The 14,424-nt window shown below is 53.0% G+C and overlaps 1 protein-coding gene and 1 long non-coding RNA gene across 2 annotated transcripts in view; both read left to right on the top strand.

Moving 5' to 3' along the window:
* The first annotated feature begins 1,245 nt into the window (after positions 1-1,245).
* On the top strand, positions 1,246-3,032 carry LOC127313779 (uncharacterized). Its single transcript, XM_071824219.1, has 3 exons — positions 1,246-1,592; positions 1,789-2,260; positions 2,336-3,032. The coding sequence occupies exons 1-3, from the start codon at positions 1,246-1,248 to the stop codon at positions 2,969-2,971; spliced, it is 1,455 nt and encodes a 484-aa protein (XP_071680320.1). The 3' UTR covers positions 2,972-3,032.
* A 315-nt stretch (positions 3,033-3,347) lies between these two features.
* LOC127313777 (uncharacterized) overlaps positions 3,348-14,424 on the top strand; it is a 71,196-nt gene continuing 60,119 nt past the window's right edge. Inside the window, exon 1 of the long non-coding RNA XR_007859201.2 lies at positions 3,348-3,803. This is a non-coding gene — a long non-coding RNA (uncharacterized lncRNA). The remainder of the gene's footprint in view (positions 3,804-14,424) is intronic.

Raw genomic sequence — 14,424 nt, 5'->3', positions numbered from 1 at the left:
GTTAGTGTATCCGGAGCATTGGTGCTTTATCATCAATAGTTCAAACTATTAAATAGATCATACTAGCGGTTTGCATCAGTTGGTGCTCAGCTGAGTTTCTTTAGGGCCCAGTTACATAAACTAAATGTTCAAACGGCCTGGCCAATGCATCAAATTGACTCAAATAGGTTCGGTTATGTTCTCTAACATGTGGTGAATGCATGTGCCTCCAGATAATGTGATGAATGTACATGAACTATATACCACATGCTTAATATTCAAATAAGAGACGTCACTATTTTAGCAAAGCAAACAATCGGAGCAAAACAAAATGGGGCAGTTAATATACAAGCCGGACTTTAGTATAAAGTAACGGATGGGAGAAAAAACTATCATTCAGTGTTAGATAATAAATTTAGTGATCAAAATTATTGGATTAAAGTTTTAATTAAAATAATATATGTGTATATTAATATTGAATAAATACAACAAAATATATTGTCCCTAAAACTTCCTCCCAAACATTGTCTAGCCCCGCGAATTCGCGGGCCACCCTGCTAGTTTACCAAAAGAGAAGAAGCAGAGGACAAAACACGGCACCTGACACGCGGGCTGCACTGCTACAGAAGGTACGCCAAGATTCTTTTTCTCCTCTAGATCCCCTTTCTCACTCTCCTCCCGCAGCTCCACTGATTCTAACTTATGCAGGTGAGCATGCTCCAATGCCCCTCAAAAAATCATAGCCAATTTGAGTGTATGATCCCGTCCGCATGCCGGGTAGTGCGGTGGACGGAGGCGCAGAAAGGCAGCAGTAGTCAGGGCATCTCCAACCGGGCGACCCATCCCGCGCCCGCGCGTCCGGATGGGTCGAAACGGACAAAAACGCGGCCCAGCGCGCGGACCCGTCCCTAAAACGGATGGCCGCGGCGTCCGGGACGACCCAAACCCGGCCCAAATCTTGGACGAGTTTGCGTGCCCGCGGACGCGAAAGGCTGGTCGCTCGCGTCCTCCCCTTGTCCGCCCCTGGCCCGCCTGTCTGCCTCCCAAAACAGAAACACTCCACTGTACTCCCAAAACCTAGAGATGGCCGACGAAGCGACTGCCGCCGCCACTGCCACCACCGCCACCATCCGAGAGGACGCACTGCCCGCGGCCGTTGCCGCTCCTGCCGTGGAGGCGGCTCCTGAACTGGACGCTCCGGTGGTCGTGGAGCCCGGGCCGCCGACGAAGAAGGCGAAGCCCGACCTGACCGCGGAGCAGAGGGCGATGGAGAGCAAGAAGCGGGGGGTGCGGCGCAGGGCGTGTGATCTGCGGAAGAAGAAGGCCGCCGCCGAGGAGGAGCGGGTGCGGGCAGCGGAGCAGCTCCTCGAACTCCAAACGGTCGCGAAGACCACTCTCCTTCAAGAGCAGCAGGCGCAGGCCATGCTCTTTTACGGCCACGCTGCGCTCAGCCAGCACATGATCATCCCCGGCACCGGCGCGGCCTCGGGGGGGAGCTCGGCCTCGTCCGTGACCCGGCCCCTTCCTCCAAGGTCAACTGCCCCACCGACTGCCCCGTTTGGGCACGAAATGGGGGCGCATTCTGGGCGGCAGGCGTACCTGTCACGGGATGGGTCACCGGAGGAGGGCGAGTCCATGACGGGGCTGTCACCTTCGTCCATTGACCTTAACCGTGCGCCGGCGAACTCCAAAGGCCCGAAGAACCTGGAAGCAGCTGCGATGGCCGGTGCACGCAACCTGTTCGACGATATGTCGGCCGCGCGCGCGCAGTCACCGTCCACCGTGCAGGCCCCTCCGTCTTTCGCGCAGACAATGCCGACGACCCTGCCATATCCTTCGACACAAAGAGGCTCCCCAGGCACCTCCCATTGACACACAGGAGGGCACAACTGCCGGTCCCGGCAGCATAAACATCGCGGAGGAGCCGTTGTTCGGTGAGGCCCTCACACAAGCCGCAGCTGCACAAGCTCGAGCCCGCCGGGTAAGCAAACGAACCGGCAACTACACGGAGAAGGAGGACAAGGTGCTCGTCGATGGATGGTTGACCATCGGGCAAGATGTGTTGACGGGTGCCGAGCAGAAGGGGACCGCATTCTGGCGCCGGATCTATGAATACTTCCATGAACATCGCAAATATGGACAGGAGCCATTTGAGAGCGACCGCAGCGAAATATCGCTCCAAAAGAGGTGGGGAGCAATTCAAACGGAATGCAACAAGTTCCAGGCGGCGTATGATCACGCGAAGCGGCTCCCCGTTAGTGGCATGGGTGTGAAGGACTTGGTATGATTCTTAACCTCAACTTATTCATCCGATGTTTGCACATCTGTTTATCGTTGTTGTCTCACTTTGCTCTAGGTGTGGCGAGCTTTGGAATTCTACAAAGTCAACAATGGAGAGAAGACCTTTGCCTTCCCTCATTGTTGGAAGGAACTCCACGGCACCCCCAAGTTCCAGGAGGGGTACGAGGGGTACATGGCGACCTTGACTGGCAACAATCCCGCCAAAGATGCCACTGTCATTGACCTTGATGGTGGGCAGCCTTGCGGTAGCTCCGCTTCTCGTGCAAGTCGTCCACGCGGCCACAAGTCAACCAAAGCCGACATGAAGCGTGATGCTTCGTCCATGCTATTGTACGGCACTTTGAAGGAGATGCATGCGGACAGAGAGGTGTCCACGGACAAGAGGGATGAGAGGAGGCGCCGGGAGAAAGAAGAGGACAGGAAGAAATTCTTTGATGTCCAGCAGAAGAAGCTTGAGATTGAAGAGGTCAAGGCCAAGACCAAAGCTAAAGAACTTGAGCTCAAAGAGAGAGAACTTGAGCTCATAGCAATGGCAAGGGCCAAAGAGGTGGAGCTGAAGGCGAAGGAAGTTGAGCTCAAACGCCAAGCCGAGGACAACCTCATCATGAACGCCGACTTGACCAACATGAGCGAGGCAAAGAGAGCTTGGTTCGAGAAGAGACAGAAGGAGATCCTCGAGCGCCCAAATTGAGTTAGACAATCTCAATTGTAATTTTTATATTTTTCTCAAACTATGGCACATTTTATTTGATTTATCATGGTACATTTGATAATATTTTATGCTATTTGATAATATTTTATGTTTATTATATATTCTTCTATGTTTACGAGATATTATTCTATATTTGTTAGACATTGTTTATAAGGATCTGTGGCCAGAGGACCTATTTTCCAAAGAAATAGGCCAAATGGCCAAATGGGTGGCCGCTGCGTTGGGCGCAGCCTGCGACCCAAACGGACGCGCGGACGCGGGGCTCCGTCCGCGCGTCCGCTCGGGTACGCAAACGGCCCAAAACGGACGGCCCAGCGCGTCCGTTTGGGTCGCGCGATTGGAGATGCCCTCACATCGCCATAAGCGATTGCTTCCACATGTGGAGCATCGGCTGTAGAATTGACCAGGAGGTCGCTCAGAAGGCTGGGCGCGGCCGTGTTGGCGGCGAACTCATGCGGGAGGCCGCCGTGCCTGGGGAGGCCATCTGACCAGCATGGACCATCCCCAATGTCCACCGGTCAGTCGTCGTCATTGTAGGCGAGATTACAGTTGGCGAGGCTGGAACGGCAAACGCCAGTACGGCGATGCGACGACGATTGCTGACCGTCGTGCATAATCTACAGTGACCGAAGCAGAGCTGCTGGGGATGGCAAGCAGCGCCACACTCTGGCTCGTCTGGGCAGCTACTTGCACTACTGTTTGGGCAGGCCTTCGAAGGGTGGCAACTGACGCCAGGGCTCAAGGCTGGAAGGAGATGTGCCGGGATGCTATTTTCGGTGAGCACCAATTTTGTCAGTAAATCGGCCGATCGGTATGTTCTTCCTTCTCATGCTACTGGAAGCAAAAAAAAAATCATGTGTCTTTATTTTTTCCACATTAAACTTGTGATACCCAAAATAAAGTAAATATGTGTAGACATAAACAGTAAAGTAACAAAAATTAGTTTGAGCCTCAAGAAGAGAGCAGGAAGAAAAGGGAAAGGAAGTAAACGCACACAAATGGCTTCAGTAGTTTGGTGGAATATGAAAGCAGAATAGAAAAAAAAAAGCTGAACATTCACAGCCAGCAGCAACAAAGTAACTAACGGAAATGGGATGAACTCTTTCTCGTTTCACAAGTCTATGGAATGACAGTGTCATTCAATTTTAGCCTTATTAAAGCGATGTGTTTCTGAAGTGGACGTGCCAAAGTCTGTAGCACTTGAAAAAAGAGAAGAGTAGAGGAATCATATTTAGTAGACTGGTATTTTTTTTTCGAGAACACGCGAAACACGTGCCTTATCTTTATAGAAGAAGAAGCAAAACAATTACAAGAGAGCACCAGAGTGCCACAACCCACGCACACCACCTCCCTCCGCCTAGGGCTACTCTCTCGCTATATCTAGCCTCCCTCCTCTCTTAGCCCTCTCCCAGAGGTGGAACTCATCTCTAATCTGTACTAACATCTGGTCCACCGTCTTCAGCTCCCTCTCATTTCCAAACGCCCTGGCGTTCCTTTGCTTCCATAGGGTCCACACGAGCTAATAACCATAGAATCAAAACGCTTCCTGTCGCTCCTCCGCACTCGCTTGCGAGCCTCCGTCCACCAGCGCTGAAGGTTCCCCGTGAACCCCGGGTCTGCGATCCGAAGGTTTGCACTCCTTAGAACCCTGCACCACACCTTTCTCGCATACGGGCATTTAGTAAAGATATGGTCGATGCTATCCTCCTCTTGTAGACATGTGTAGCACGTATCCGGATGCTCCTGGAGTCCATGCCTTGCTCGCCGATCCGAGGTCCACAACCTGTATCTGAGGGTCAGCCATGCAAACACCTTACACTTCATGGGGGAGAAAGAACCCCACACCGGTCCACTCATGCTCCAGCGAATGCCTCCCATACATAGCATCTTATAGGAGCCCTTAGTTGTGTATAACCCCGATTCCACTCCTTTCCAAGAGATTTTATCGGGCCTCGTACCATCTCTCTCCACCCCTTCCACCGCCTCCCATAAGCTCAAACATTGCGTCCAGAGCTCCGCGGACATCTCCCCTTGAATATCGTCTATCCATCCATCCTCATGCAGAGCCTCCGCCACCCGCCTGCCATTCCTCCTCCGGGTAGGCACCCTGGCAAAAACATCCGGAGCAAGCTCCTCGGCAGTGTATCCGCCAATCCATCTGTCCGTCCAAAAGAAAATCAGACGTCCATCTCCCACAGAGAACTGCGCCAGGCTCTGGAAAGCTCCATCCGCCTCCGGGTCCTTAGGCCCCGGCAGTCCTTGCCAGGGCCTCTCCGGGTCCGTACGTCTGAGCCAGTGCCTTCTCAATCTAAGGGCGAGGCCCTGTAGCCTGAGGTCCTTGATCCCCAGTCCTCCTAGCTCCTTTGGCTTACAGATGCTCCTCCATGCCACGAGGCATTGTCCTCCCTGTACATCCTCCTTGCCGGCCCAGAAAAAAGCCCTCATCCACTTGTTAATCTCATCAAGCATCCAGACAGGGGCCTCCGCGACCACCATTTGGTGCACCGCTCTCGCTGCCACCACAGAATTTATCAGGACCAGCCTACCCTCTACTAATGAGCCCTCTCTGCCATCCCGGGACACTTTTGATAACCTGGTCCACCAGCGGTTGCCACTCCGCCTTAGTGAGGGGGCGAAGGGCCAGCTGAAGACCCAGATATCTGATAGGGAACGCCGCCAGCTCACATCCCAAAATTGTAGCCATCCTCTCCTCCTCCACCTGTGTACCGCGGATAAGCGTGGCGGTAGTCTTTCGGAAGTTCACATGGAGCCCTGACGCCTCTCCGAAGAGACCCAAGATGTGTTTCGCGGCCCATAGCTCCCCTAAGCTCGGCTTGAGGAATAGAACAACATCATCCGCATACACCGAAACCCTCTTCATGGGTGAAATGGCGGCCAAGTCCCCAAACAGACCCTCCTCCACGGCCTTGACTACCATCACGGTTAGAGCCTCCATTGCCGCCACAAAAAGCATGGGGGACGTGGGGTCCCCTTGTCTCAAACCCCTCCCATGATATATGCGGCCTCCTGGCACTCCATTCACCATCACCCTAGTGTTGGAGGTATAGAGCAGCAGCGCTACCCACTTCAGGAATCGCTCTCCAAAGCCCATTCTCATCAGCACCTCAAAAAGGAAACTCCAAGAAATAGAGTCAAAAGCACGCGCAATGTCAAGCTTTAGGAGGACTCCAGTGTGCCTCCTCGTGTTGGTCTTTCTGGCCACTTGCCTCACTAACATAAAGTTGTCATGCAAACTCCGGCGCTTAATGAAAGCGGATTGGTTCATGCTCACAAGCTCTCCCAATCTAGGCCGGAGCCTATTCGCAATGATCTTCGAGAAAAGCTTTGCAAAACTATGCACTAGGCTGATGGGTCTAAAGTCTTTGATCTCCGACGCCTCCGGCTTTTTAGGTATCAAGGTGATTAACGCTCGGTTTAACCTGGCAAAGCCCCTCCCATCTCCCACACCAAGCTTCATGATGCCGGCGAGAATGTCGTTTTTGATGATTGGCCAAGTCCTCTGGTAAAAGGCGCCAGTGAACCCATCCGGACCCGGCGCCCTATCACTCGGCATCTCACGTATCGTATTCCAAACCTCCTCCTCGGTGAACATGGCGTCCAGCTCTTCAAGGTCCGCGACTGGGATGTTTAGAGCCTCCAAGTTAATGGTATGCTCTCGGTTCTGGATGCGCCCAATGAGACTCTCATAAGCCTCGGTAAAAACTTCGTTCTTTCTCTCCTGCGCCGTTACCAACTCCTCTCCAATGCGAACTGCAGCGATGAAATTCTTCGTCTTCCGCCCATTGGCCACTAGATGGAAAAGCTTGGTGTTTGCATCTCCCTCTTGGAGCCAACGCACTCTAGATCTCTGACGGGCCATGGTGCGTTCTAAGGATGCCATCCCAAGTACCGCATGCTTCAACGTTCTCCTCAACCATCCCTCCGCCTGAGATAGGGCTCTCGACTCCTGCGCCACATCCAGCCTCAGGATCAGGGTGTTCGCCATAGCCAACTTGAGCTTGATATTACCCACTCTCTTCTCACTCCAAGCTTGTAAAGACTCCGCCGCATTGCGGAACAGGGCGTCAAGTTGTCTAAAAGGGTCCACAATGCTCGGGTCACACACCCAAGCCTCCTTCATCGCCTCCTCGAACCCCTCAAGGTTCAGCCAAAAGGCCTCAAATTTAAACCTCCTCTTTGGCTTGAATGCCGCACTCAGCGAAAGGTGAATCGGGGCGTGATCCGACACCGATGAAGACAAGGCCTGTAGGAAAGCGTCCGGGTGCATGAGATCCCAATCCACAGAAACTATGGCTCGGTCAATACGCGTAAGGGTAGGGGTCTCCCGCTCATTACTCCACGTGAACCTCCTACCATGCAGGTAGAGATCCTTAATCTCATGCTCCAGAGCGAACTGTCTAAATCTCGCCATCATGAGTCTATCCAGCCGATCATTGCTTTTCTCCTCCGCATACATGATCATGTTGAAGTCTCCAAGTAATAGCCACGGCCCCGGACAAAGACTCCTCCTGTCAGCTAGCTCATGCAGAAAACTCAGTTTGTCCTCATGCGTTTGCGGCCCATAAACTGTGGTAAGCCACCACCTATTGTTATCTCTGGGGATAACTTCCCCGGTAATCGCATAGGTATCAAGGCTCGCTCTCTCAATGTTCACATAGGATTTGTTCCACGCAAGGAGGATCCCTCCTCTCGTCTCAACCGCAGGCACATACACATAACCATCAAACGATGGTCCCAAACATTGCATAACTAGAAAGTCATCAATTACATTAAGCTTAGTCTCCTGGAGACATATGATACTAACTCTAAGACTAGCAACGAACTCCCTCACCGCATCACGCTTGGCTGGATCGTTCAAACCGCGAACATTCCAGCACATAATCTCAAACATACAATCCATAAAAAAACTGGCAACTCTCCTCCCACCCCTACGGTCTACTGCACCGGCTGAGCCCTCAGGCAGTGCGCCTCTCTCTCGAAGCTCGTGGGCAACTCCTTGCCAAAGATGGCTGCAAGGACTCGCAAGTGGGCCTCCCTGATCGGTGAATCGAAGAACTCCTTGAAGCTCCTCAGATCATCCTCACTAACCGCAAGGTTCTCCGGGCAAAACCCCAGAGCCTTAAGCAAAGAGCTCTCAGCCGCTGACGCCATCTTGACTTGCGTGCCAACCTTCGCCGCAACCGATCTCCTCGTCACTCTCTTGGGCGTGAACGGCTCCGCATCTGCTCGAAGCCCGGTGGTCCTCTCGAACTCGCTCAAAAGGGGTGGAGCTAGGGTTTTGAGGATCGAGGCACAAAAGCTCTTGACCCGGACCAGCTCCGCACACTCGCCCTGACAAGGCTCCGCCACCTCCTCTGGCCCAGCCACCTCCTCTGGCGCAGTATCCTGCGTGCCGCCATCTCCCGTAGGAGCCAAACCTGTCTCGATCGGTAAAACCTCCGACGCGATCTCTAGCTGATGGCCCAAGCATCTGGGAACCAACTGCATCTGGCTGTTTGGCCCCGTATAGCTCACGCTGCAATCTCCCTGGACACTAGACCGAGCCCAACTCTCCTCTGCTGGGCCGAGAGACTCCACCACCTCAGAGCCCACCTTCTCTCCCGAAGCGACCATCTGGCGCACCTGGTTAGACACCGAGATGCACACGTACTCGTCGAGGCGCAGAGGATCCCGCTCACCCTCCGCGGATCCCAACCCAGCAGGCGAAATCCCATCGGCGAGCCCCCCGAGAGATTCGGATGCGAGGGCGGGACTCCTGTTTAGCCGCAAATCACCCTCTCCTCTTGTCGGCCCGCATGGACCACCCTCCTCAGGATCCGCGCCAGGCAGGGATTCGGAAGCGTCCGCCCACACCAACGGCTCCACCACCCTCGAATCCACTGCCGCCACGTCGCCCAGCTCCACCGGCCTGTCCCCCCTTGTCCCTTCTGCAAGCAAACTTTCTTCTCCCCGTGCTTCGTCGGCTTGCACCAGATCCTTCCCGCCCACCTCCTTTGCCAACAGGAGACTCGGCAGCTCCTTCTCTTTCGCAGAGGCCAGCTCTGCACGCACTGGTCCTCCCTCAACAGGCGCAGTGGCTTTGGCAGCTTTGACCCGCCATACCTTTTGACCAGGGCTCGGCCCCACCTTTTGAATCTCGCCCACCTCAGCAGTTTGGACAGTGAGCGGCGCGGGACTGGCCACAGCTGGCAGCGCCGCCCTCTTCTCCGGCGCTGGCGCCACCGCCGAGCATGCAGACGCGAAACCAGGTAGGGAGGCACCACCCGGCCCTCGCCGTTGATCAGGCACCCCACGTCTCCAAGCAAACTCCCTGGATGAGCGCCGCGCTCCTCCGCCACGGCCTCCCTCACCGCCATCACCGTCTCGCCTGCCCAACTCCCGCTGATCTTGCCCACTGCCATGCAAGCTCAAGCCGCGCCTCGACACCTCAGACGCCTCCTCCTCCACACGCACCAGATGGATGAGCACCGTGTACTGCAAGGTCTTGATCCCTTCCACATCGACGCCACCAGCTCTGACCACCTCAGCCGCCGTCCTGGCCGACGCCGCCCGCGCGCCCCCGGCGGCCACCGGCTCTGGCACAGCGAGCCTCCGCGCAACCGGAATCGCCTCCAAATCCGAGGTCCACGCAGTGAGCTTGAAGAGCGCCATGTCACTGCGCGCCTTCGTCTCCGGCGCCACGGTGTCGACGGCACAACTTCTGCCCAAGAGATCCTCCACGACAGCCACGTCCCAAGCGTGCGGCGGCAGCCCCTCCAGCACCAGGGACACCTTGCTCTGCAGCGGAACCAACTGTGCCTGCGCCTGGCGGTTCCACGGCCGGAAAGACAGCGGCGCGCCGGCAACCAACACGGGCGGCATCGCGGCGACATGATCCCGCAGCTCTCTGGACTCGAAAACGACGAGAAAGTCCTCAGGCGCGAAACTGTGCACCGAACACGCTCCCTCCGGCACACCGCGCCACCTCAACGCAGCCAGCACTTGCTCGCCGGAGACCTCCGGCCGCCTCCCACCGACGGTGGCGACCATGGCGAACTGGAGCCTCTGCTCCAGGTCACACATAGCCGCTGTCCGCCTCACCACGCAGAGCAACGGCTCCGCCTCCTCCACAGAATCTGCGGCGCGCACAGGCGCCCACTCCGGCACGACGGCGATCGGCGGCCCTTCCTCCATGGGTGGGAGCCTCGAAACCACCTGCTGCGGGGGCGGGGGCGGAGGCGGCAGGGGTGGTGACTGCGCACGCGGGGGCGGCGGCGGCAAGGGTGGCGACGGAGCCCTCCTGCCTCCACCGACCTGGCGCCCCAGCGGCTCCCTCTCCGGCGACCTGCGGCGAGCGAGCTTGGGGAGCGCCAGCTGCCGCAACTCCTCCTCCGTCGACGGACTCCTCGGCCTCTTGCAATCCATGGCGGGGTGCTCCTTTTGCCAACATCTCATACACACCTCCGCGTTGGTGCACTCCCGCTTGCGATGCCCCGGCTGGTAGCAGCGGAAGCACAGGCCTCTCATCTCCGGCGCCGGCGCGCCCCAGCCAGCAGCGCCGCCCTCGTTCCTCGCCTCGATTCTCCGGGTCCAGAGCTTGCCCTTGGATGGTTTAGGCAGCTCCCAGACCAGCCTGTCCTGAGCACGCACCCGCCCCTCCGGCGGCGCCACCTCCTTCTCCAGCTCCCTCGCCCCCGGCCGCGGCGCGACACTCCCGTCTGCGGTGACCCAGCATACCACTGCATGTTGTAGTATACAAGTCGTTGATATGATCTTTGTGAAGGGGCTTCCTCACAAATTGCCATATCCCTCAGAGTGGTACAACAGAAACATTGCAGGTCAAAACACTCCATACTTTATTACAACATTGTCTTAACAAGTTGGTATTCTCACAGGTCCTATGAGAACACCCTAAGATACTACTTAAGTACGATTACAACTCATAACAAATATTAAGAGCTCAACAACTTATTTAGGTAAGTTCTACGTTGCTCGGCTCTAAGATACTAGGGTATGTCACTACTCCTCCACCTCCGAGTCATCTGGTCCGTAGACTATCCCATAGTCTACGCCTTCCACTCCGCCGGTAAGATCAGGTTCATCGTAGACCAACTCGTAGCTTCCTTCTGGTGCTCCATCGTTGATAGCCTCCGCTTCAGGATCACAGTCTAGCAAGGGTGTCGAAAGAAAGTGAGTACAGAGGTACTCAGCAAGTTCTAAAAGAATAAAAGGTGTTTGATGCACTAGCTACGACCATTGATCAGGAAATCGCAGGTCAATGCATGTCTTGAAAACATGTCATCAAAAGGTTGCTTTTATTAAGAACACTATGCCCGTCAGTCTTCACGAGTTGACCAGAACTTCGTGGAGTTCCTTTCCTGCTGCGTCATAGCTTCCCTTCCCTAACAGGAGTGACAGCCACAATTTGATACACTCTGCAGAGGTGCGTTACTTTTCCCACAAGAGATCTCACCCTTTTCGCCATCCGCAGGGACTTGCCCCCGTTCACACTTCCTTAGGTGTGAGGCCAGGTATAAAGATCCAAGCCCACACCGCCTTCTCCGCGACTGCAAACCCACCCTTTTGTCCGACCGTACACCTCCAGTAGACTTTCCCCCGATAATACGGCTTTACTCATGGTGTACTCCGGACAATCCCTCATAGATCGGAAGAGATTAACATCACCAATGGATGGGGATTTAAAAGGATTTCCCAACCTATTGCGGCAGTGCCTCAAAGACCCCACCGTCTCTCCGATCCGTTGGCGTGCGTAAGGGAAAAGATACACTGGCTTTTCCAGAGCCATTATAGATCTCATGGTCAACGCGGTTTGTACGGCGCTAGAATCACTGGACGGCATTGGTAATTAATCCTAGGGTGATATAACCCTTTGCAATGGAACCTCCACCATATCAACACATACCATGGTTCCATTGCCAGCCACATAGTCATATTCATAGTTGGAAAATAACATTTCATTTGCGATGCAGGAATGATAAGTATATAGCTTTGCATTAAAGTAGTAGAAAATAATCAAATTGACATGAGCAAGGGTGAACTTGCCTGTGGACTGCGAGATAGTGCAGTTCAATGCAGTTGATGGAACCTGGACCTCGGGTTCTCAGAAGAAGCATCATTGTCCTAAGGACAATGTTATAAAAATCCAAATAATGCAATCATGGATGAATTATTTTATGTTGAATCCCTTTACCCCAATGAGTTATTACAATTTAGGGTTGTATTTAAGATTTATGTCTTTGACGGTAATTTACAATTAATTTACAAGTATTAATCATTGTAATTCACACAAAGTACAACATTTCAAAGTAAAATGATTTTACTTGATAATTACCTTAATCATTCCAAAAATAATTTGAAATAGAGTTATCTCTATAGTTTTTGGAATAAAAAGGAATATAGTATTTTTCTGGGAAAAATACCCTTTTTCAAAAGAAATGACTTGGAATTATAGACTTTCCTTTTGAAATATTTGAAAATAAGTATTTGAACTTATTGGAGATTTTTCCTTGAATTTAAAATACAAGGAAATAATAATTTAAAATTCCAAGTTATTATTTAAATTCTGAAAATTCATTATTTTGAATTTGTTTCATAAATTCCATTTCATATTTTATTCTTGTTAAGATTTATTTTTCATTCATAAATCCAATTTTTATTGGATTTTTAGAGTTGTTTATGATTTATTAAAATTTGGTAAAGTTTTGATCTTTTATTAAATGTAAAAGACCAAAATACCCCTCTGGACCCCTATTGGGCCCGGCCCAATAACTCAAACCTGTGGACGGCCCAAATAGGTGGCCCCTTTTGGGTTCCCGGTGGCTGCGGAAGCGGCCCACCTCACTCACTCTCACTCGGCCCTCTCCTCACTCGATCTAACCCTAGCCTCTGGCGACCCCGTGGCGATGGCGTTGCCGCCATGGCCGCCGCCCTGCTCCGGCCATCGCCGAGCTCCTCCGCCGTAGCCACCTATCGATTCGGAACCGCCGCGAGCAGATCTATCGATCTGTCCGCGCCGTTTTTCCCTTCTCATCCTCTCCTGGCGGATCGCCATCGATCTCGGATCTTCCCCGGAGAATCGCCTCGGCGATTGTGAAGCTCCGACGAGCTCTCGCCTCGCCATCGACGTGAGCGCCTCCGAGACCGACCCGGCGCGGGTGCCGCCGCAGCGCTGTGCCGTCGTCTCCATGCTTTGTCTTCTGTGGTGGTGTTCTGGCGTAACGCCGGCGACTTCGCTTTGCTGTTTGCTATGGCCGCGCGGGCACTGCCTCGCCATGCCATAGCTTCTGCCTCCAGGCGCGGGTAAGGTCTTCTGCTTCTCCTCCTTCTCTTCTGTGCGCCTCCCCTTGTTACTGTGCTTCTTCCTCCTCATGCTATGTCACTCTCTCGGTGATCTTGTGATCATCTAGAGTCATGCTATCCGCCGCGCAATCTTACCGTGCTTCGGTTTACCGCAAGCTTCGGTCGATTACCGCCATCGGTACGGCACATGTCGATTTGCTTGCTGTTCATGCTATGCTTGCTTCTCCGCTTACTCCTAGCTTGCTCTACACTTGCCATGCTATGCTGTGCTTGCTTATGGCTTGATATACCTTGCTCGTTCATGCTTCGGGCTTGCTATGCTTACCGGTTTATCATACTTGCTTGTCTAGGTGTACTTGTGTTGCATCCGTGACACTTGTGTGTGTGCCGTAGGTGCCCGTGATATGATTCAAGATTAATTCTGCAAGCCAATGATCCATTGGATCATTTCTTGCTTGTTGGCAAATCTCTCTGTGTAGCTTGGCTTGCTATGATTGATCAATTTGATCAATTGATTGTCGATTGATTGTTTCTTGGCTAACACCGTGGCTATATGGTTCACTTATCTCGGTGATGCTGATGCTCAAGCATCCCTGTGGCCATTGCATTTCTAGCTATCTAGACTTGCTCTAGTGGCTATGAATTAAGTTGTATGGCTTAACAAAGATGTCTTCTTGTCATGCTTAGCATGGATCTCGTGATAAATTCATGCTTGTATTACTTAAATTTCGATGAACCGCTTATGCAAGTGATGATTTAAATGTCTTGCTTGTATATGAGTTTGTTGTTCATGATTCTTTTACAAGCAATTAAACTCTGAATCCATTTCTGGATAGTGATGTGATCTATTTGGCTTGCTCTTATTTGGTTGGGTCTTGTGGGCTACTCAACTTTGCTTGCATATTAGGGAATCATAGTAAATCTGAATGCCAATATGCTTGCCCGTGAAGAATTCTAGGGTTTCCCGATGGTTGCTTGCTTAGGATCTTCTCGTGTAGTCTTAGCTGCTAATCTATGCTATCTACTGGTGCTATCTCAGTGCATATGATCTTGTTAGTGTGCATCCGTGCATGCTTTCTAGCTTCGTGCACATGATTTGTATCCTGGATGGT

The sequence above is a fragment of the Lolium perenne genome, chromosome 7 (genome assembly GCF_019359855.2).
Source record: "Lolium perenne isolate Kyuss_39 chromosome 7, Kyuss_2.0, whole genome shotgun sequence".
Taxonomy (NCBI): Eukaryota; Viridiplantae; Streptophyta; class Magnoliopsida; order Poales; family Poaceae; genus Lolium; species Lolium perenne.
This window is presented reverse-complemented; position numbering and strand designations above follow the sequence as displayed.

What these genes read in the sequence shown, in the direction of transcription:
- LOC127313779 (XM_071824219.1), top strand. Translation starts at nt 1,246, where the DNA reads ATGGAGAGCAAGAAGCGGGGGGTGCGGCGCAGGGCGTGTGATCTGCGG. An exon ending in GCGTACCTGTCACGGGATGG is followed by an intron (nt 1,593 to 1,788) that starts GTCACCGGAGGA and finishes TCTTTCGCGCAG; the next exon opens with ACAATGCCGACGACCCTGCC. An exon ending in GCATGGGTGTGAAGGACTTG is followed by an intron (nt 2,261 to 2,335) that starts GTATGATTCTTA and finishes ACTTTGCTCTAG; the next exon opens with GTGTGGCGAGCTTTGGAATT.